Source organism: Lycorma delicatula, chromosome 6, assembly GCF_047948215.1.
Source record: "Lycorma delicatula isolate Av1 chromosome 6, ASM4794821v1, whole genome shotgun sequence".
In the NCBI taxonomy this organism is placed as follows: domain Eukaryota; kingdom Metazoa; phylum Arthropoda; class Insecta; order Hemiptera; family Fulgoridae; genus Lycorma; species Lycorma delicatula.
In genome coordinates this window covers 70,131,867-70,154,860 of record NC_134460.1, presented here as the reverse complement: position 1 = coordinate 70,154,860, position 22,994 = coordinate 70,131,867, and the positions used below count along the sequence as shown (strand labels likewise).

The following is a 22,994-nucleotide window of genomic DNA, read 5'->3' as shown; positions in this document are numbered from 1 at the left end:
ACATGTCTGACTGATGACAACATTCAGTCAGTCTATGACCTCATTGAAGGTGATCAGCACCATATGATTGATGAAATCAATTTGGAATTGGATATCAGTCATGAAAGTTCCCATTTCATTATCACAAAGCACCTTCGGTTTTGCTATGCGAGATGAATTCTTAGACTTTAGATCCAAAATCAGAGAGAGACGCAACAGGAAATTTTCCAAAGGTTTATCACATTTGATGAGAGGAAAATAATTTTTTGCATCAAATAGTCACATTTGATGAGACTTGCATTGATCACTACACTCCCAATTTGAAATCAGCCAGTATAGAGTGGTGTAGGAGCCTTGCTTGTAAAGGGGAAAACGCATCCATCTGCTGGAAAAATCTTCACAACCATTTTTTTGGGTCATTTTTTCTTTTTCTGTTTAGCCTGTTGAACAACCATAAGGTATTATTTCACAGGATGATATGTATGAATGTAAATGAAGTGTAGTCTTGTACAGTCTCGGGTTGACTAATCCTGAGATGTGTGATTAATTGAAACGCAACCACCAAAGAACACTGGTATTCATGATCTATTATTCATGGATACGAGTGTTGGAAAGACATATTGTTTCTCGATTTTCTCCTAACAATTGCAGTGTGAATGTTGTGTACTTCTGTCAGCTTTTGGACAAAGTGAAAGCCACCTCCAGGAACAAAAGACACTGTCAGCCAATCAGAGATACCCTTCATGACAGTGCTGAGGTTATGGATTTTTGAGGCCTGGGACTTGTACAGTCTTTAGCACTCAGGATACACCAGATGAAATTATTGTAAAATCTTAGATAGAATATTCTATACAGTCCAGATTTATTCCCTGCGATTTCTTTTTGTGTGGACCTTGCAGGGAGGCACTGTGAAAACACTGATTCCAGAGCAACAGCGAATTGGAGGAGTTTGTGTATAATTGTTTTACGCTACACCTTGAAATTTTTGATAAAGAATGGATTCACAAGCTCCCCACACGTTGGGAAAAATGCATGGAACTTTAGGGAGATCATGTAGAAAATAAGTTATGTATTTTTATTCAGTACAAATAAATGTTAAAAATAAATCAATTTTATATAAGACGACCTACGTAATTTCATTATCTTCCTTTTGAATACATGCTCCAACAGACGTGCTTTCTCAGAACACAGTTACAGTTCAGCTTCTCAGAAGACTGCCTTTGCCTTAAAATGGAGAAATCACTATCTCCAAAAGTCACTTTACTGTATGCAATCATTTAAAAAAATGTTAACATTCAACACATTAGATTATTATAGGCAAAACATAGAAATAAAAGAGTAGATTTAGTACTCAAAATAAATCCTCTCAAACTTTACATTTCAAGCAGATTCTGCAAAAAAAAAAGAAAAAAAAGGTTTTGAGTGTGATAAAGCGAATGGAGTTAATACCAAGAATTATATTATATTGTCATTGCTGTCAGTTTGCAACAGACATACTAGCATTTTCCCTTGGCAGATTATTACAACACTGTGCATGTGTGTGTACATAACAAGTGCACGCGCACTGTGTAGACTTACATGTATATATACATATACATATACACATACCAAAATATACATTTATACAAAAAAACATCTTAGAAGTCAGACTATTGATTAAATATAGATCAGATGTATTCCAACTGGTAGATGACAAAACATAAAAAAATATGAGTATAATTTGTTTACATACTGTTTACTTTAACTTAGATGAAAATTTGAAAACGAGTGGATTTTTTAAAAATTAAGACAAAATGTAATAATATCTAATCTTCAATAAAGTATAATTTTCTTAAAAATAAAAACTAACCTATTTTTAGTTAGCATCAGTACCAATCATCTATTATTACAGGTACTCTGTGAGGTCACATGATCCAATTTCAAATCGATGTGAAGTTGTAATCACATAAAATTTTAAGTACTATACAATTACTGTGTTCATCACCTCAGTTGATAGGTGACCAAATTAATGGCATTGATACTAGAGAGTGTTCAGCACAAATTTGTACTGTCGGACTAAAAAAAATCTTTTCTTTATTTGCTAAAAACAACATGCCATCAGAACAAATTAAACATATGTCAAATGTGATACTTGATCATACACTAGATATTTCATGACCATTTTATTTGGGTGCATTAACAGCAGTTCCTTCTCAACACTGCTGTGCTCCAAAAATTAGCTTTGTGGACCAACCATAAGATATTATTTCACAGGATGAATGAGGATGATATGTATGAATGAAGTATGAATGAAGTGTAGTCTTGTACAGTCTCGGGTTGACTAATCCTGAGATGTGTGATTAATTGAAACCCAACCACCAAAGAACTGTGCTGTTTGAAGCACAGTTCCATAAATTTAGAAAATATGTTATTTTTAATTTCTTTAAAAAATCTTTGGTTAACATTTTTTTGCTGCTAATTAATATTGTTGTTAGTTAATATTTTTTTCTTTAAACACTTTAAACGTAATATATATTTATCTTTATCTTTTCAGTGTACAGTTTTTGAATAGATGTATTCAAAACACAAGTGGAGAAGTTGTAAATAAATTTTTCTCCAAAACTGGGTTGAATAATTTCTTTCAGGTAAGGATAATTTTAAAAATGTAATAGGAATTTAAAGGATCATGTATTTTACTTTGTTTCTATTATAATTCTAAATTAAGCAAATTAATTTTGTTTGTGCGAATTTCAAATTTTCTTAAATAATACAGTTGTGTAAATGTATGTTGTAAATACACCAGCATACTAAAACAACTACATTATAGATGGCAATTCTTTTTGTAAATCATACGATCATACTCATTTTTATAGTATCTTTTAATTTCTAGTTTTGGAGGAACAAAATTTATCGTAAAATACTGTACGAGTTATTTTACAATACTACACCAGAAACTAAAATTGTTATGTACTTGATCCACTATACACTGAATCATCCAAATCCAAAGACTCAATTTTTTGAATTTTGATTCATGAAAGGAGTAAATGCACACAAAATATTAAAATAGACAAACAGTTGTACAATAAACTAAAAATAAAATCAGGGACCACCATAAGAAAAACTGTCTTTTTACTACACATAAACAAAGATTAAGAAAAATTTGACTACATTTAGTATGCACAAGCTATACTGTTTGATTCTCATTATGTTCTACATTTGGTAAATAGAATGAGGTTTTTACAAAAAAGATTAAATAAACTCATAAAGGCACCTCACTCTCAATATTTTCTCATACAAATAAATCACAATTAGTCTTTTTAGCAACTACCTAGTACTGTGCTGGTTGAATGATATCTTATTGTAAATTTCTAATGATTTTATATACAATGAGAAATCTTATCACTCAATGCTCTTCAAAACTCTTCTTTTAGAGAAGATTATTTTTTGTTTCTGAGCGACGTGTGTTGAGGAGGTTATGTTTCTTAAGTATAGGTGAAACAGCTAAAACCACCGGGTTGGTCTAGTGGTTAACGCGTCTTCCCAAATCAGCTGATTTGGAAGTTCAGAGTTACAGCGTTCAAGTCCTAGTAAAGCCAGATATTTTTACATGGATTTGAATACTAGATCGTGGATACCGGTGTTCTTTGGTGGTTGGGTTTCAATTAACCACACATCTCAGGAATGGTCGAACTGAGAATGTACAAGACTAACACTTCATTTACACTCATACATATCATCCTCATTCATCCTCTGAAGAATTATCTAAACGGTAGTTACCGGAGGCTAAACAGGAAAAAGAAAGGTGAAACAGCTAACCCACCAGGTTGGTCTAGTGGTGAACTCGTCATTGCAAATCAGCTGATTTCAAAGTTGAGAGTTCTAAGGTTCAAATCCTAGTAAAGGCGTTTACCTTTATAAGGATGTGAATACTAGATCATTGATACTGATGTTCTTTATGGTTGCTTTTCAATTAACCGAATGGTCGACCTTTCTTTTTTTGTTTAGCCTTAGAATGTGAATGAAGTGTGTGTAGTATTGCACAGTCTCAGGTCGATCACTCCTGAGAAGTGTGGTTAATTGAAACCCAACCACCAAAGAACATCGGTATCAGCTATTTAGTATTCAAATCTGTATGAACCTTTACTAGGATTTGAACCTTAGAATTCTCAACTTTGAAATCAGCTGATTTGTGACAATGGGTTAACCACTAGACCAGCCCAATGGGCTAGGAATGGTCGATCTGAGACTGTACAAGGCTACACTTCATTTACATTCATACATATCATACTCATTCATCCTCTGAAGTAATACCTTACTGTGGTTCTGGAGGCTAAACAGAAAAAGAAAGAAATAGCATATTTAGATTGATTTTTAATTTTATATCTATGTATTTACTTACTGAATGATACATTTGTAATTATTCAGTGAAAAGTATTTATCAATATTGTGTATAAATTTTTATCTTGGATATTATTAAGCGTTAGTCATGTTTTTAATAATTTATTTTTATGATTATTTTTAATAATCATAATGATTATTATACGAGGGTTATTTTTTTTCAAGGTCCAATCAGTCGCGAAATAAAAACCCGCGCAAAAATCGGATGAACTTTTGTGCATATGTGTTGTGCAGCATGTCTAGTTTGGCCTTCAATCATGCTGCATCACTTCGTTTAGTTCTGAAACGCAGCCAGCACATAAACATGTCTACAACAATAGCATCTCCTGCCAAGTATGAAGTGCGTGCGGTAATTCAGTTTTTTCAGTCTGAGGGGTGTAATGCAGCTGAAATTCATCGACGAATAAGTAATGTATACGGTGAAACTTCAATGAGTGACAGCAAAGTGCGACAATGGTGCAGGAACTTTAAAGCAGGACATACAGATGTTCATGATGCAGGCGGTCAGGGAAGGAAGCGAGTGTCAGCCGATGATCTCGTTGAGCGAGTGGATGAGACAATTCGAGAAAATCATAGATTCACAATTTCTGTATTGAGTGATTCGTTTCCTGAAATTTCAAGGTCAGCTCTCTACACCATTGTGAGTGAGAGGCTTCAGTACTGCAAACTGTATGCGAGATGGGTTCCCAAGATGCTGTCCGACCATCACAAAACAATGAGAATGGACGCCTCTCTAACGTTTCTCCAGTGCTATCACAATGAAGAAGATTTTTTGAACAAAATTGTCACAGGGGATGAGACATGGGTCCATTTCGAAACTGAAGAAACAAAAGAACAATCCAAACAGTGGATGCATTCTCATTCTCCCAGTAAACCAAAGAAGTTCAAGCGAACCTTCTCCAACAGAAAGTGTATGGCTACTGTGTTCTGGGACTGGAATGGAGTTCTCTTGGTGGAATTCATGGAACGTGGCATGACCATCACTGCAGCCTCATACTGCATGACTCTTCAACGTCTATGAAGGACAATTTAGAATAAGAGGAGAGGAATGTTGTCATCAGGCATTGTCTTTCTCCATGATAATGCTCGGCCGCACATTGCAGCTATAACAAAGCGAGCTGCAGACCAGCATAGAAACATGGCTGAAAACACAGGCGGCTCCGTTCTATGATGAGGGTATTGGAAAGTTGGTACCACACTATGACAAATGTCTAAATCGGAGTAGCGACTATGTAGAGAAATAACACAACTATTTAAGTGCTTTATAAATAAAAAATTTTCTATTTTCACTGTGGTTTTAATTTCATGACCGATCGGACCTTAAAAAAAAATAACCCTCATATCAACAGTTGTTGAGTTAAATGAGATAATTACAATTAATAAGAATTTCCTAACTTTTACATACCAAATGTTTCTGTATTCATGTAAAGCTGTTAATAGTGGTCTATATTGAATTTAGATGTTTTATTGATGCTAAGTTGTAAATTTATTTAGAAAAAGCAGTTCAATTTTCATTTAGAATTACCTATTAAAACTGTTAGATGCTAACATACAAAAATGATGATGCTCTTCACATAAAAATAAGTTAAATGTGTAAAAATATTCTAGTAATCGGCGATAGACAAGTAAATACATTGGTCTCCAGTTCCATATGAACAGAAAAACTAAGTTTTATTGAATATGATTAGTAGACTAAATGTGCATCATGTACATTGCATTCTCTAATAGATTTGACATTGTGAGATCTGGTTATACATGTTCTTAGTTTCTTAAAAAAAAAAAAAAAAAAAAAAAAAAAAAAAAATAGGGAGTTATCAGATCCTAATAAGTTAACCAAATATTTTTCTTAAAATATTATTTACTTTAAGGATCAGTAGATTGTATTTGAATTTATTTATTATTATAATTTAATATATCATAGAATTTTTTTTTAATTATAGGAAGTGTCAGAAGATTTACATCATACATGGCCTGAAATTCTTTACTTATGTCTAATTGCATTTGGTAAGTTACTTCTACTTTACTTTTTAAGTGCAGGAAGATAGATTTTGAAATGAATGGGGTAGTTGTATTTTATACTATCACATTTTCTGTAAAGTGTCATTCTATGTCAGTATGAATTTCTTTCTGGCAACGTTATTAATCTACCTTCCATTGAGGTGGAAGGTAATTATTGTTTTCTGACATTTAAGTTGATTATAGTTGAAATTCTCCTCTCTAGATTTAAAACATTCCATTAGAGACTAGTTAGACCATTAGAGACATCAGTTAAATGTTAAAAAAATTATTTATAAATAAACAAACCCAATTAAATTTTAAAATTCATTTTTACAGCTACTCCATTTTTCATTCATCTCATATTTTTATTTAATCACTTTTCTTATTTTTACTCCATCTTTCATTCTAATGTAATGTAAATGTTGGAAGATTACAGTATGTATCTTTTCTACTATAAAAAAAAACACAGTCTAAGTCAAATTCAAAACCTTTTTTGTTGCATGCAAAAGACAATGTTAGAAACTCATGAGTTTCTAACATTTTTTGAAACAATCTTTGAATCTTGAAATCAAATTTTAAAATTCAAAGCCTTTTCATACAGTTTTAATAAAAGTGTAATATATTATGTTTTAAACATAAAGAAAATAACATATAAAAATTAAAGTATAATAACTATACTTTTAGGCATAGTTTTAGAATTGTAATTACTTCCTTGTACGAAGTTAAGGAAGTATTGTGATTGCAAAAAATTTTTTGTTTTCAAATTTCAGTGGAGATATCATTTTGATCATCCCTGAATTCACTTTGATTACTTTCGGTGTGACATCTCTTGCATAACTCAAAAACGATCAGCCATAGGATGATGAAATTTTTGGATTTAGGTTTGTTATAACATCTATCTGTACACCTCCTCTTCTGATTGCAATCAACTGGACCAAAAAAAAGCCCAAATTAAAAAAAAAAAAAAATGGATTTTAGACTTTTTCTTAACTACAGGAATAAGTCTTCAATGAGAGCTTTTCAACAGTATATCATAAATGGTATTTATTTTCAATGGTTCCAGAGTTATAGCCAAATATAATTTTAATTAATTTAATATTTGGTCTTACAAGGGGAAGGCATATGGTTCAAATCTGACTTCATCTCCTTTTTTTAACTTTTTTTTTTTTTTTTTTTTTTTAATTTAAATATATTCATTTAATAATTATTAATCTCCGATTGTAAAAAATGTTTACAGTAAATAATAATTTAATAATGACAATAAAAAAAAAAATATGAGAAAATATTAATGAAATAAAATTTTATGTACTTTTCATTTTAAAAAGAATGTGTATATGTAATTTAATAGCCGAACAAGGAAATCATGTGGTGCCACATTAGATTTTTTCTTAATTTAATTATAATAATTTCTTAAACATTCTTAATTTTAAAATCTATTTTCTGAAAAATGTTTTTACATTTTTGTGTGTAGAATTGTAAGTTTTCCAATGTTTTACAGCTAAATTCAATATTCACAAATTTAATTAAAGAAAAAGATTTTTCAGTTTAAAGTACGTATATTATTGGTTAACATTTGACAAACAGTTGTTTTAATGTTTTATTTGGACTTTCATATATATATTCATCTTTACTGTCTTACTTCATAAAAAAATAAATGAAAACCTTTTTTTTAGAATTACTACATGTTAAAAATGTGTATTTACACATGTTAACTAGATTAGTCAGGGCTATTTTTTTAAAGATGTTTTTCTGTGTTTTACCATGTTTGATGATTTTAAAGTTTTAATACACTTCATAAGTGAAAGTAATGATTAATAAAGAGTACAAAGAAACTAACATTGAATATGAAAAACATTAAATTTTTCAGATTTATTTGACTTAGATTATCTGTTCCGAGAGCAATTTTTAATGTACTTAAGTATCTAATTAATTGTGCGTATACAATTTAATTACTTCGTTCTGTTATTTCAAAAATGTATAGTTTTTAATACTAATAGTTGAAAAAAAGTCCTTGTAATAAAAAAATTTAAATATTCAAACTTTAAAATAACTTTCATAATTTCTTTTTCAGCCTTAAGTGTTGTAATGTTGTTCCTGTTTCGTTTTGTTGCTGGTTTTATGGTATGGTTTGTTTTGATAGCAGCTGTTTTCACAAGCGTAGTTGGCACTATATATTTATGGTAAGTAAATGTATTTTATAAGTATATGAAATAAAAATATGTTTCACATTCGGATAAATTGTTTTTCATTACCAGATTGAATTTTCAGATAATCTTAGTCACATACGTCTCTTGTTTGAAATTTTAATTGATTCCTGCCTAAAATTTAATTTCAAATTTCTGTAACAGTTTCCAGTGGCATTCAATCTGAGACAGACAAATTTAATGTTCTCAGTTTTAAAATATATTCTCAGATTGATTTGTCAATTTAATTTTGTAAATTTAATTTATTTTTTGTGCTGTTAAAAAATAAACAATAAAGTAATTCATTAGACTCGTTTCATGCACTTCCCTGTTTCTTTCACTGCTTTGCCAGTCTCTTAACATACCTCAATTTTCTGTTTCATTTTTTCAATAATTAACTTTCTTTACTATTTCTACCTTTACACTTATTTTAAAATCAGATTCATTTAATGCTACATGCCTTAATGTGTGACCTTTCAACCATATTCTTTTTACAACATTTCTACCTTCTGTAATTGATATCAAAACCTTCATTTTCATATTCTGTCATTTTAACTAACAGTCAAAATCTTCTGTAATTTCTCTTTAATTCTTAAATTTAAGTCTGATAAAACAACGTTTCTTTTCTGCCTAAAAAGAAATCAAGTCTGTATAAACTAGCTTGCTTCTGATATGTTACTTCAAATATAAATCCTTTCCTTTATTACTTTTTCCATACACAAATTAAAAAGCAGTGGGTGACTATTTCTTTATCTCATTTTCCTTTTTTGTCTCATTTTGCCCTTTTATTGTAGCTACCTGATTCTGGTATAAATTATTAATTTCATAATAAATATATAATAGTGACTGTAATCTTTGCATATTATTAAACTTCAAAATTGATACAAACTGAAATAAATTTGTCCCACAAAATCTATTAAAAAATTATTTATTTTTGAAGTACTGCCAATTGTAATCATTTTAATACTTGAATATCTACTTTTAATTTATATAAATCTCAAATTTTTTATTTATTTTAAATAATATTGTGGAAATATATGTTTTTCATATCATGTACTGAACTAAGTATATACATCACATAATGTACAGGTGAGATACTTACTAATTTACTTAAATATACTTAGATGAGGAACATTGAACGTACCACAAATCTGCAACAGGATGGGTTAATATGATGTTAATCTAAATTCCAAGTACTCCCATATTGATTTACTAATTGATTTTATTTTTTTAGGGTGGTTTATCATGACCGTTCTTCAGGACCAAATGAGAGTGATATTCAAAAACGTGTTGCTGAAAGTTACAAATATTATGCGATTTTTGCAACAATTGCTACGGTAAACTGATTTGCAATATTTCTCTCTCCTTTATGTTTAAAAGTTTGATCAATTGTATTATTTGTAATTTTTTTTTATCAGGAGATAAAACAGGAAATGCTGTGTTAAAAAAAACTTCAAGTATCATAAAATCTCTATTTTCATATTAAACTTGATTCCTGATTTATTTTGTCAAATAGGTCAATGACTTATACTGATACTTGTAAGCAAGTTTTCGTGTAAATATTTATCTCGTAAAGCTAGTTTTTTCAATAAATGATACACATTTATGAAAAAAAAAAATGTATTTATTTCATTGAAGTACTTGGGAACTGTGCAAAAAAGTTTTATATTAGCACATCAAAATGCCAGCTACAGTGATTAGAGGCAGGATAGTGATTAAACAAGAAATTTTATAAAAGAAATTCATTTCTATCTGAAAATTCTTACAATGGATTCTTTATAATATATTTTTTATCCCAGTATTATAAGTAATCAACCATCAAAATTTTATTTATTTTTATAGATAAAAATATTTATTTCTTTTTTCTTACTTTACAGGATGAGATAAAATGACAATTTTGAAGTGTGTGAAAATGTAATACCTGACCGGGATAGAGAAGGTACCTGAAATATGTAAAAAAACTGTAACCTTTTAAAAAAGGAGTGGATACCGTTCATAAAAATACATTAATTCATTTCTATAAACATGCATAGAATTCCTTAAGTCTTCTGTTTATCTTTGTGTATTTTTTCTCCATAGAAATTCAAAACGTAGAGGAATTGATAATTTTTATTAAAACATAATGCTGATATGACTTATAAATATTATATGACTTTTATAAAAACATGGTCTTGTTTTAAAAAATGTCCCTTATTTCTTGAATAAAAATGTTTTTTTTTTTTTTTTTTTAATTAGTTAAGGTAAATCTCTTTCATGTAGCTTAACTTATAAAAAAAAAACTAAACACATAACATAAACATAATATTTTTTCTTCTTTTTTTTTTTTACTAAATTTTAAAAAGTAAAATTATCACACCTGTTAGCTTGTTATATTTTTTTATAAACTTCAAAAAAGATTGTTTTCAGTTTGATCCTACCAGAGTCAAATACTTTTCTGATGAAAATTTTTTATAGTTGTATGCCTTTTTAGGTACATCTCATAAGAAAGCTACCTATTGTGATGGGTACCATGATTTGACTTCTGGAAAATTTTGATATATCTTCATGTTTCACATCCCCTAGACACCAAAACCACCACAGTTAGTTAAAAATTTTATATATACATATATATATATATATATTTCACTTTCTTGTGGACTCAATAACTGCCATAATTTTGCACCAATCACTTTCAAATTGATATAACAACCCAAAATGTTGGTCAAGTTTATTAATGGGCAAAATCAGACCATGGGGGCATTTCAAAAAAAAAAATGCTATAATTTTCTTAGTAAGTAAAATATCAAATTCATTTAAAGTTCCTACTATTCCTTGGATAAGGACCTAAAACTTATCTAAGTAAAGTTTTTTGATATCATCAACCATTGGTCCACGGGGTGGGAAAAATGAGGTTTTGAAGACCAAAAAAAATCATACCTACCTTAATAGACACAGTATCGAATCATTTTAAAGTGGTTGTTAGTCCTCTAAACATTACCTAAAACTTTTGTCTAAAACAATTTTTGATATGACCAACCCTTATGGCAAGGGATGACCAAAATGTTGCTGGAATTGTAAGAAGATGGAGCTCGTATGCTCCATGTGAAACCTTTTTAACATGCAATCATTGTCGTATTGAGTAAATTTGAGGTTTTTCTTAACTTTAAGGTGGAAATATTTTTTATCCTCCATTTAGCACTGGTGAAATCTACCTCCACCTTCAGGCGTGCCAAAAGGAATTTTTTAAATATAGGTTCAAGCTTTACTTAAATCAAATGTATCAATTTCAAAAATTTTGAATGTTGAAATTCTTTTTTTTGTCTCATAGAAATTTAGAAATTTTCTTTCTGATTATATCACTGGAAGTTTTTTAAACAAAAAATCTATTGGTGATTTGAAAATACTTTTTGTTCAGTGTCATCATTAAATTTGGATTGTTGCAGCAAAGTGAATGTAAATTTATTCGAGGTGCGACAATAAAGTAATGAGACTGATGTGAAAAAAATGTTGCTTACTGTTTTAGTCATGTTTAGTGTTGTCTCCTTCAAAGTAGTTCCCTTCTGATTGCACACACTTATTCCAGCGCTTCTGCCATTGATGGTAACATTTCTGGAACTCATCTTCTGTAATATCCTCCAAGACCCTAGTCACAGCTTTTTGGACATCTTGTGTTGTTTGAAAATGGTGTCCCTTGACCGCCATTTTGAGTCTTGGAAATAAAAAAAATTCGCACGGCGCGATATTTGGTGAATAAGGTGGCTGTGGTAGTACTGAAATTTGTTTTGAGGTTAAAAATTGCTGTACTAACAGAGCAGTATGGGATGGCGCATTATCGTGATGCAGAATCCAATTATCAGCAATGTTGGCACAGAACCGAAGAACTCGTTTATGAAGTCTTTCTAAAATTTCTTTGTAGAAATATTGGTTAACTGTTTGTCCAGGAGGCACCCACTCTTTATGAACAGTTCCCTTGGAATCGAAGAAGCACACAAGCATGCATTTCACTTTTGACTTTGACATGCAAGCTTTTTTTGGTCTGGGTGATCCCTTTGAGCACCATTGCGAACTTTGGTGTTTTGTCTCTGGATCGTATTGAAAAAAACCAACCTTCATATCACCAGTGATAACACGGCTCAACAAATCTGGATTGATTTCCGTTTGCTCTAACAGATCGGCTGCCACATTTTCCCGTGTTTCTCGCTGTTGTTGTGTGAGATTTTTGGGGACCATTTTTGCACAAATCTTTCTCATACCAAGATCTTCAGTTAATATTAGACGAACCGTTTCTAGATTGATGTTGAGTTCTTCTGCAATCATTTTCACGGATAATATTCGATCAGATCGTACGATTTCACGCACCGTGGTCAAGTTGACATCTGTCCGTGAGGTTGATGGTCATCCACTGCGGTCTTCATCTTCATCATTCGTTCTGCCTTCACTAAAAATTTTATGCCACCGAAAATCTTGACATAACCTCCTCTCCAAAAGCCTTCTGAAGCTTACCATAAGTTGTCGTCGCGTTTTCACCCAATTTAACGCAAAAAGAAATGGCATACCGTTGTGCAATATTTTGCGGTTTCATTTCTGTGACGAAAGACACAAACTCGTGTTCACTTATTACAGCACAACTCACGACTGAGCAGTTGCATCAATGTGCCGCTTGGACTAGAAGTAGCTTATAGACCAAGGTCAAAGATGGTGTGCCTACGCAAGCTGCAGGATTGCCACATCTTGCAAAGAAAAATCAGTCTCATTACTATTGTCGCACCTCGTATATATATATATATATATATATATATAGTACAAATTCACAAAATACAAATCACAGCCTAGAAGAACTTAGATCACACTCAATAGTACGTAATTTTGTCTGTGTTCCTTTTTTTATTTTTATTAATTCAAAAGTTTGTTGTCCTCTGCATTTTCAACACACAACTTTTTTCATGCAGGTGAAATGTTTTTATAGAGTTTTCATTTGAATTATTATTATTAATATATCTTTAAATTGGTTCTTTTTAATTCCACCAGATTGAAAATTGAAATAATGACATTGTTTACCAAAAAACAGTTAAAAGCAGTAAACATATATTTTCAGAATCCATTGCAGTATTAGAAGAAACATTCCATTTTCAAAAATATTATTTATTAGTAAACACGATTTATTGATGAATTTATTTAAGTACAAACTGTAAATTAGTTTTATTTAGTTAAATCAATACTTTAGGTGGTCCTTAATTTAACTGTCTATTCAATGTATTTGATAATTCATTTATTTAGTCGAATATTTGTAATCGCAATATTATAAGTTACTTTTGTGGTTGTACCTAAAACTTTTAACAAAATTATAAATAAAAGTTATTAAAAATAATTTTGTTGTTATATGAATTAACCTATTGTCTAACTAAACAAAAAGTATCAGCTTTTCGTGCACATTAGTCTTTAAAAAGGTCCTAAGGGACCTTGGGATTTGTTACTGTCATTTATAATGAAATTGAAAGATAAACTTTTCATTTAAAATTCTTTGAATTGATACTGTTCATAAAAATTATAAAAACTAAGAAAAATAAAAATTTTCTTCCCTAACATTTTATTATAAAATAAGCATTATTACATGATAAAAAATCAAGTATATCAAACCAAATTTAGTAACAATAAGGTTTAAATGTTATTGTAAAGCACTATAATAAATGACGTAGTCAATTTGTATGATAGGATCTTATTTTTACTGTTTTATAATATAAAAGCATTATTTTTCATTGATGTCTATCATTAACTTAATATTTGTCAGTGCCAAAGTGATTAGTGCTATCTAGTGATGTAATGGATATTATGGCTTCCATGTATGTTTTGAAATTTCTTTATCTTTGAATATGAAATGATACTGCATGTAGAAATACCAAGTGAAATAGAATATATATAATGTATTACATTTTTAATATAAAACAACTTTTTTCTGTTATTTTTAAAAATGGTAATATTAGTTGTGATCTGCCGACCTCCATGGCAGAGTGTTATGGCTTATCATTAATCCAGAAGGTCAAGGTTTGAATCCTGGACAGGCATAGCATTTTTTCAAAAGCTACAAAATTTCATTTATCATCAAGATAACTGAACTGGATAATGTCAACCTGTTGTTACTAAAATAAATATAATGGTGGTGATCTTTTTTTATTCCAGTGTACTTAGAAAAATGAGAAAGAATTATTTATTATAAAACATACATGTATTTTCTGTTGTTAATTTTCTTGTTTATTTATCTGTTTATACCTAGATATTAATTAAATGAATTAATGTCTTATTTCAATTTTGAAGGTTGTGTTGGGATAGTATTGTATTTTAATAATTGACTATAATTAAATAAAGCAGCATAAATGAGATAAAAAGGACAAAAATTAATAATCATGATGATAATATCTTGGAAGTTTATAATAAATATATGACAATTTAACAACTGGTAAATTTTGAAAAGAACTGAGACAGAAACAAAAAATTCCTGTTTAAAAATTACAGATACAAAATCATCTTCTGATGGTGATATGCTTTACAATCAACTGTTGTCTATCAACATGCTTTAAGAGAATTTAGAAAAAATACATCTAGATAAAATATGAATAATCCAGAGCATTATATAATATCCATCCATCTCTAATAATATTAAATTATAAATGTTTATCTAATAATAAAAACTAAATTGTAATCAGTGTTAAAACTGTTTTTAGAACAAAAAAATTATTTTTGTTCCTAAAAATGCTTTTACTTGTAATTTAAACAAATGATTTGTCTCCTTTATTGAAAATAATAATTTATTTACTATAATATAGTCTGGATTTAGAAAAGATAATTTTGCCATTAAGGCTATCTGAAATTTATGAATGCAATAATTAATAATTATGAGAAAAAGTGTTTTACTAGTGTCAACAACTTAAGTGATTATTTGAATAAAATCTTTGATTACATTCCATGTAGTTTTCTGTTGGAATGTGCAATTACAAAAATATTGTAGAATTATGCTCCAGTACTGTGGAATTAGTAAAGAACTCAAGTTCTTTAAGTCATTGTTTTTTGAACAAAAACAAATGTGCACCATAAGGATAATTCTAGTATCCAGTTTTGAATCTCGACTTTTTTCATAATTTTTATTAATGACTTTCACACTTGGGGTATGAATGAAAATTTAAATTGTGGCTATTTGCTCTATGTCAATAATATATTTGATTTTCATCTAATAAGATTTAAGTTTTAGTTTCATTTGACAGAAACTTAGATGACCTCTTAATCTTCAACTGAATTTAAAGATCTTTATGAATTTCTGAAGTAAAGCTCATTAAATGATTTATATGTTTTGTACCATAGGTTAAGGTTACTTGCTATAGCTTTTTTCAGCATACAACATTCTTATTGTCTCACTCTATGCTTCCATAGCAGAATCCTTTTTTTCCCAGACAGATAATTTCATGAAACTCCTGCATGGAAGTAGCACTCATTTGGTATTCATATTATAATCGCACTCTATAGAAGTGGGCTCTCCATAAACAGTGGGGAGAAAAATCTAAAATATGGTAATGATTTTCTCTTCCACAATATTAGGAATACAAATGAATTTATTATTTCTACTTACAAGACAACTAGTTTCTGATAGGATAAGAGAAGTTTATGACCCAGTTTCTTACTGGTCACGGTTGTTTTAAGGCATATCTGTATGTGCAGATGCTGGACCCTCCGTTAAGTGTGTTTATTGCAGGGAGAAGGATACCACCCGGTATTGTATGTGATTGATTACTGAAGCTTAGGGAAGCATGCTGGAGAGAATTTGGCAATATATCATTGAGACTATACTGCAAACTGAATAATCACGTTACATTGTGTCAATGATGTTCAAGATTATCTAGACAAAGTTGGTGGAAGGTTAACCCTTTAATTGACTTTTACCATAAGCAAAAGGTAATGTAAGTGAATCCTACTACCATTAGGAGAATGGATTAACCTTACCTAATGTGCACAATTCATTTTTAGCCATTTCTGGCATTAATCTATCAGTCAATAATTCATCTAACTGCTATAAACATCAAGAAAAATCATTAAAATATGAAATTGATCTTTTCTTACAAGCTACCAGTGTGTAAAACATTTGGATCAATTTTCCACTTTTGGGCGAAAATGAATTTGACTTTAATTTACCAGAGGATAAAAGAGAAGATAAATTTCTGATTCAGGAAGGGATAGTTTACTATTTTCTGCATTATATTACAAAAGCCAGTAAAATAGTATTGTGGTTACTAAATTTTTGTATAATTAGGCCATGAAATAATTAGTACAGTGTGCAGGAAAATTGCTCATTATTATTTAAGATGAAACTTGAATTTATTCATTGTTATTAATGCTTTTTTTTTTACAGGTGATAATACTTCTCATTATCTTAGTTATGCGTAAAAGAATTCAGCTGGTTGTGCAGTTATTCCATGAGGCCGGTAAAGCAGTTAATTCTATGCCCATTATCCTATTTGAACCTCTGGTGGTGAGTTTATCTTAATAATCTTTCTAATCATATAAGTTTTAGAGAAATGGACAAATTTTATTTCTTTCTACCATTTATATCTCTTATAGATAACCCTTTTATAACGAAAAAAAACATTCTTTTTGGGTGGTTAAGAAAATATCAGTATTCTTTTAAAAAGAAATTTTAAAAACCTTATCTATTTAAAATGTTTCAGGGATTAATGATTTGAATTAGAAATAAAATTACCATTTTATATACTTTATTACTACTATAAATAACAGTTAAATGTCATAATAATAATTATAGTAATGTGTGTAATTAATGAATTCAACTAAACAGTAAAAATATAACTTATGATTCATTATTTTATGCTTAAAGAAAAACAAACCAACATACTAGGCGTTTATAGACCTAGAAAAGGCATTCGATAACGTAGACTGGAATAAAATGTTCAGCATTTTAAAAAAAATTAGGGTTCAAATACAGAGATAGAAGAACAATTGCTAACATGTACAGGAACCAAACAGCAACAGTAACAATTGAAGAACATAAGAAAGAAGCCGTAATAAGAAAGGGAGTCTGACAAGGATGTTCCCTATCTCTGTTACTTTTTTAATCTTTACATGGAACTAGCAGTTAATGATGTTAAAGAACAATTTAGATTCGGAGTAACAGTACAAGGTGAAAAGATAAAGATGCTACGATTTGCTGATGATATAGTAATTCTAGCTGAGAGTAACAAAGATGGACCACTGAATGTGAAAATAGGAGGAGAAAAGATTATAGAGGTAGAAGAATTTTGTTATTTGGGAAGTAGAATTACTAAAGATGGACGAAGCAGGAGCGATATAAAATGCCGAATAGCACAAGCTAAACGAGCCTTCGGTAAAAATTATAATTTGTTTACATCAAAAATTAATTTAAATGTCAGGAAAAGATTTTTGAAAGTGTATGTTTGGAGTGTCGCTTTATATGGAAGTGAAACTTGGACAATCGGAGTATCTGAGAAGAAAAGATTAGAAGCTTTTGAAATGTGGTGCTATAGGAGAATCTTAAAAATCAGATGGGTGGATAAAGTGACAAATGAAGAGGTATTGTAGCAAATAGATGAAGAAAGAAGCATTTGGAAAAATATAGTTAAAAGAAGAGACAGACTTATAGGCCACATACTAAGGCATCCTGGAATAGTCGCTTTAATATTGGAAGGACAGGTAGAAGGGAAAAATTGTGTAGGCAGGCCACGTTTGGAATATGTAAAACAAATTGTTAGGGATGTAGGATGTAGAGGGTATACTGAAATGAAACTACTAGCACTAGATAGGGAATCTTGGAGAGCTGCATCAAACCAGTCAAATGACTGAAGACAAAAAAAAAAAAAAGAATGTGTTCTGTGTTTTCAGAGATACACTTTCTTTGTAAGTGCTTTCATAAAAATTATTACATATTTAGAAATTACATGAACGTATTATTTCATAATATTGGTTCTATGCTTTTTATGACTTTAAAATAACAATGTAAATAATTATTAATTGAAATGTTAAATAGTTGTTTGAAATGTATGTTATTGCCTAAAATAATCATGTTTTCAAAAGATTTCATGTAATTGAAATAAACTATCAGCATTTATTATAAACAGCATAACCAGCCAGCATGATAGGAAAGAATAATTTTCCTGCTAATTTAAATGAAATATCGTCATTGTAGTTTGCCTGTGAATTTGTTTATTTATATTTTTATTTTTTGTTGATTTTATGAATATAATACTACTCTTCTAATAGTTTTAATTCATCAAATTTATAATTTACTTCTAAAATTTATATATTCCCTTCTGTATTATAGATAGTGTATCTGTTTTTTTCTTTTGAAATGCTTCGCTATGTTAGGTGTTGGTTTCATATTTGTATGCTCTCATATGTTCTAAATCTTCTTTTAACTGATTAATTCTTTGTTTTAAATTACTTGGTTAGTTTTTACCTCTGCCTACCTTAATGTATCGGTTGTGCAAAAAAGGATATCCGGGTTTTAATTTCTTATATATCTGTTGTTAAGAGTACAGTGTATAGTAATAAATATGTTATTTGTGCTGGGTAAATTATATTTTCTTAAATTTGGTATATATTGCAGCTGATGAAAGTTAAAGAGAATTTTGTGGTACATAAATTAAAGTCTAATAATGTGTTAAATAAAGATGGTACATTGATTTATAATACAAAAGAAAAGGTCGATAAGTGGGTGGAATATATTGAAGAGTTATACGGAGGAAATGAATTAGAAACTGGTGTTATAGAGGAAGTCAAAGAGGATGAAACGAGAAATACAATACTGAGATCTAAATTTAATAGAACATTAAAAGATTTGAATGGCAGAAAGGTTTCTGGGATAGACGAGATACCTGCAGAATTACTGTGCACTGCAGTTGAGGAAGCGATAGATAGATTACACAAACTAGTGTGTAATATTTATGAAAAAGGGAAAGTTCCATCAGACTTCAAAAAGAGTATTGTCATGATATCAAAGAAAGTAGGAGCATATGAATCTGAATACAGAACAATTAGTTTAATTATTCATGCATCAAAAATATTAACTAGAATTCTGTACAGAAGATTTGAGAGAAGAGTTGAAGAAGTGTTAGAAGACAAATTTGGTTTCAGGAAAAGTATAGGGACAAGGAAAGTAATTTTAGCACTCAGACTGATAGTAGAAAGAAAATTAAAGAAAAACAAACCAAGATAAATAGCATTTATAGACTTAGAAAACGTAGACTGGAATAAAATGTACTGAATTTTAAAAAATTTAGGGTTCAGGTATAATGATAGAAGAACAATTGCTAACATTGACAGGAACCAAACTGCAACAGTAATAATCAAAGAACATAAGAAAGAAGCTGTAATGAAAAAGGGAATGTGAAAAGGGTTTTTCCCTATCACCATTACTTTTTAATCTTTACATAGAACTAGCAGTTAATGATGTTAAAGAACAGTTTAGATCTGGAGTAACAGAGCAGGGTGAAAGATAAAGATGCTATGATTTGCTGATGATAGTAATTCTAGCTGACTTTAAAAAAGATTTAGAAGAAACAATGAATGGCATGGATGAAGTCCTACGCAAGAACTACCGCATGAAAATAAACATGAATAAAATGTATTAGAAATAACGTAGATGGACCGTTGAATATAAAAATAGGAAAAGAAAAGATTATGGAGGTAGAACAATTTTGTTATTTGAGAATTACAATTACTAAAGATGGATGAAGCAGGAGCGATAAAAAATGCTGAATAGCACAGGTGAAATGAGCCTTCAGTCAGAAATATAATTTGCTTACATCAAAAATTAATTTAAATATTAGGAAAACATTTTTTTTAAGTATAGTTTGGAGCATAGCTTTATATGGAAGTGAAACTTGGACAATAGGAGTACCTGAGAAGAAAAGATTAGAAGCTTTTGAAATGTGGTATTATAGGAGAATGTTAAAAATCAGATGGGTTGATAAAGTGATAAATGAAGAGGTGTTGCAGCAAATTGATGAAGAAAGAAGCATTTGGAAAAATACAGTTAAAAGAAGAGACAGACTTAAAGGCCACCTATTAAGACATCCTGGAATATTCACTTTGATATTGGAGGGATAGGTAGACCGGAAAAATTGTGCAGGAGGGCAATATTTGGAATATATAAAACAAATTGTTAGGGATGTAGGATGTAGGATGTAGGATGTAGGGGGTAAACCGAAATGAAACGACTGGCACTAGATAGAGAATCTTGAGGAGCTGCATCACACCAGTCTAATGACAAAACAAAAAAAAAGTGGTTAAACAAGTTTTAGTAAGTATTTACTGTTAGATCAATTCAAATATGGGTCAAACAGGGGGAAATAAGCATAAAATAAACAAAGTAATTCACTATGAAGGACGGGAATTAATTATAGACATGTTACTGAAAAGTGCAACGTAGAGGCAAAATTAAACGCTTATGCCTATCCTGTGACACAAGTGACTAAATGCAAATCAAAGAGCAGACTAAACTACAAAATCAGAGAGGTTTATTGTGAAAATTCTACTAGAAATGGTGAATAAGAAGAAAGCTAGAAGAAAATCTAGGGACTTCACAACAAAAATTACCTACACCGGGGGAAAAACATAAAGCAAAAAGTGGTGATGAAAATATACAGAGGTGTGCACGAAATGATCCAACATTTGTTTTGGCAATAATTATTTAGGTTAATGTGTTTTATGTTGGCAGAAGTGACAGCAGTTCAAGAATAGTTTCTTCTCTTTCCAAGTGCGTTCGTTTGTGTATCATTCCAAGATGGCTGGCAAAGGAAGACTGATTGTTGAACAACGCGTAAAGACTGTGTTGTTTTTAATGAAACGAAGAGTGTGGAGTGTGGTGCTTACACAAAGACGGTTTGGTGCACATTTTCAGACTTGGTGGTCGCCCACATTTAAAACAATACGCAGATTTCATGAAAAATTTATTAGTAAAGGTTCAGTGTTTGAGAGTAATTGCGAACAGCATGCCGATGTTCATTCTGCACAGAAAGTCAAAGCTATCAAAGCAGCGTTGCTGAGGAGCCCGGGCAAATCAACAAGAAAAGCAGCCGCACAACTTGGGATTTCTAGGCGATCTGTGCAGGGAATTTTAAAAACCGATTTGCATTTGTATCCGTACAAAATAAAAGTGTTGCCTGAATTAAGGTTGCCAACAAATGTGTAAAAGAATGGCATTCCCTGAATGGGGTGTGAACAGAGATGTATTGTTAAACAATGCTTGGCTTTCAGATGAGGCACATTTTCACCTAGATGGGGTTGTAAACGAAATGTGCATTTTTGGGCCTATGAAAATCGTCACGTGCTTCATGCTCTATGAATTATGATTCAGGCTACTATCTCAAGACATGAGGTAACAGGCCATTCTTTTTTGAACAGACAGTAAACAGTGAATGTTATTTAAACATGCTGTGTAATAATTTGGTTCCTCAGCTTCTTCCAAAAGGGTTTCAATTAGAAAACGAATGGTTCTTGCAGGATGGAGCCAGACCGCACACAGATAATGTTGTTTTAGACTTCTGCATGAAACTTTTAACGCAAATATCATTTCAAACTGATTTCCTAATCGTTTTGCATGTAGACAGATCTGGCCCACGAACAGTCCTGATTTGAATCAGTGTGATTATTTTCTTTGGGCATTTCTAAACAAAAAAATTTTCTCTATATATCCTCATACAGTGATGGAAATGCGAATGCTGATGATCAAGGTGTGCAGTGAAATAACCGTGGGGATATGTGTCATTGAGTTAACAACATGGAGTTTGTGTTGAAGAAGTTGGTAGACGTGATGGTGGTCATATTGAACATGTGATAATCAGGACATAATCTCCAATACATAGAAAATATGTTTTATTTTGCTTTCCTGAATTGAGATTTAAATAAATATTTTTTAACAAAACCAAATGTTGCATCATTTTGTGTACCACTCAGTTAGGATTGATGATTTTTATAAAAACATAATATTATGGATAATCTAAGAATTTTTTCTATAAATTTTTTCCAATAAATTGTTGTGACTATTCCAAAGTTACTACCAGTAGTGAAATGAAGAATACACTTTCCTTGAGGCCAAAAATCGCTGTTGAAACTGATAAAAGGAATGGGATTTAAATGGAGGAAATGCCAACGTAAAAGAAAGATAATATTAGTGGAAAAGCCAAATAGTGTTTTCTTGCATTACACATATTTGGTAAAGATGAAAGTCTTGAGAAATACCGGGGAAAAAGATATTTTACTTGGATGAGACGTGCACTGATAGCAATTAAATTGCTATCATTTCAAAGATGTTGGCAGTCTATGTATGTTGACGATGTTTTTGTAGCTGGAATGTGGCTAATCATTTAATATTACATACAGGAAGTGAGGAAGAGTTTTTTGCTAGTGCCTGATTATTATATAAATCTGGAACAACTGGTGGAGACTATCACATACAAATGA

At 30.4% G+C, this 22,994-nt stretch overlaps 1 protein-coding gene across 1 annotated transcript in view; it reads left to right on the top strand.

The window, feature by feature from the left end:
• Nucleotides 1-22,994, top strand: part of LOC142327124 (choline transporter-like protein 1) — a 101,966-nt gene that overhangs the window by 67,296 nt on the left and 11,676 nt on the right. The window contains exons 6-10 of the mRNA XM_075370003.1: nt 2,513-2,603; nt 6,297-6,360; nt 8,426-8,534; nt 9,772-9,874; nt 16,912-17,031. Coding sequence (XP_075226118.1) covers nt 2,513-2,603; nt 6,297-6,360; nt 8,426-8,534; nt 9,772-9,874; nt 16,912-17,031 — 487 coding nt within the window. The remainder of the gene's footprint in view (nt 1-2,512; nt 2,604-6,296; nt 6,361-8,425; nt 8,535-9,771; nt 9,875-16,911; nt 17,032-22,994) is intronic.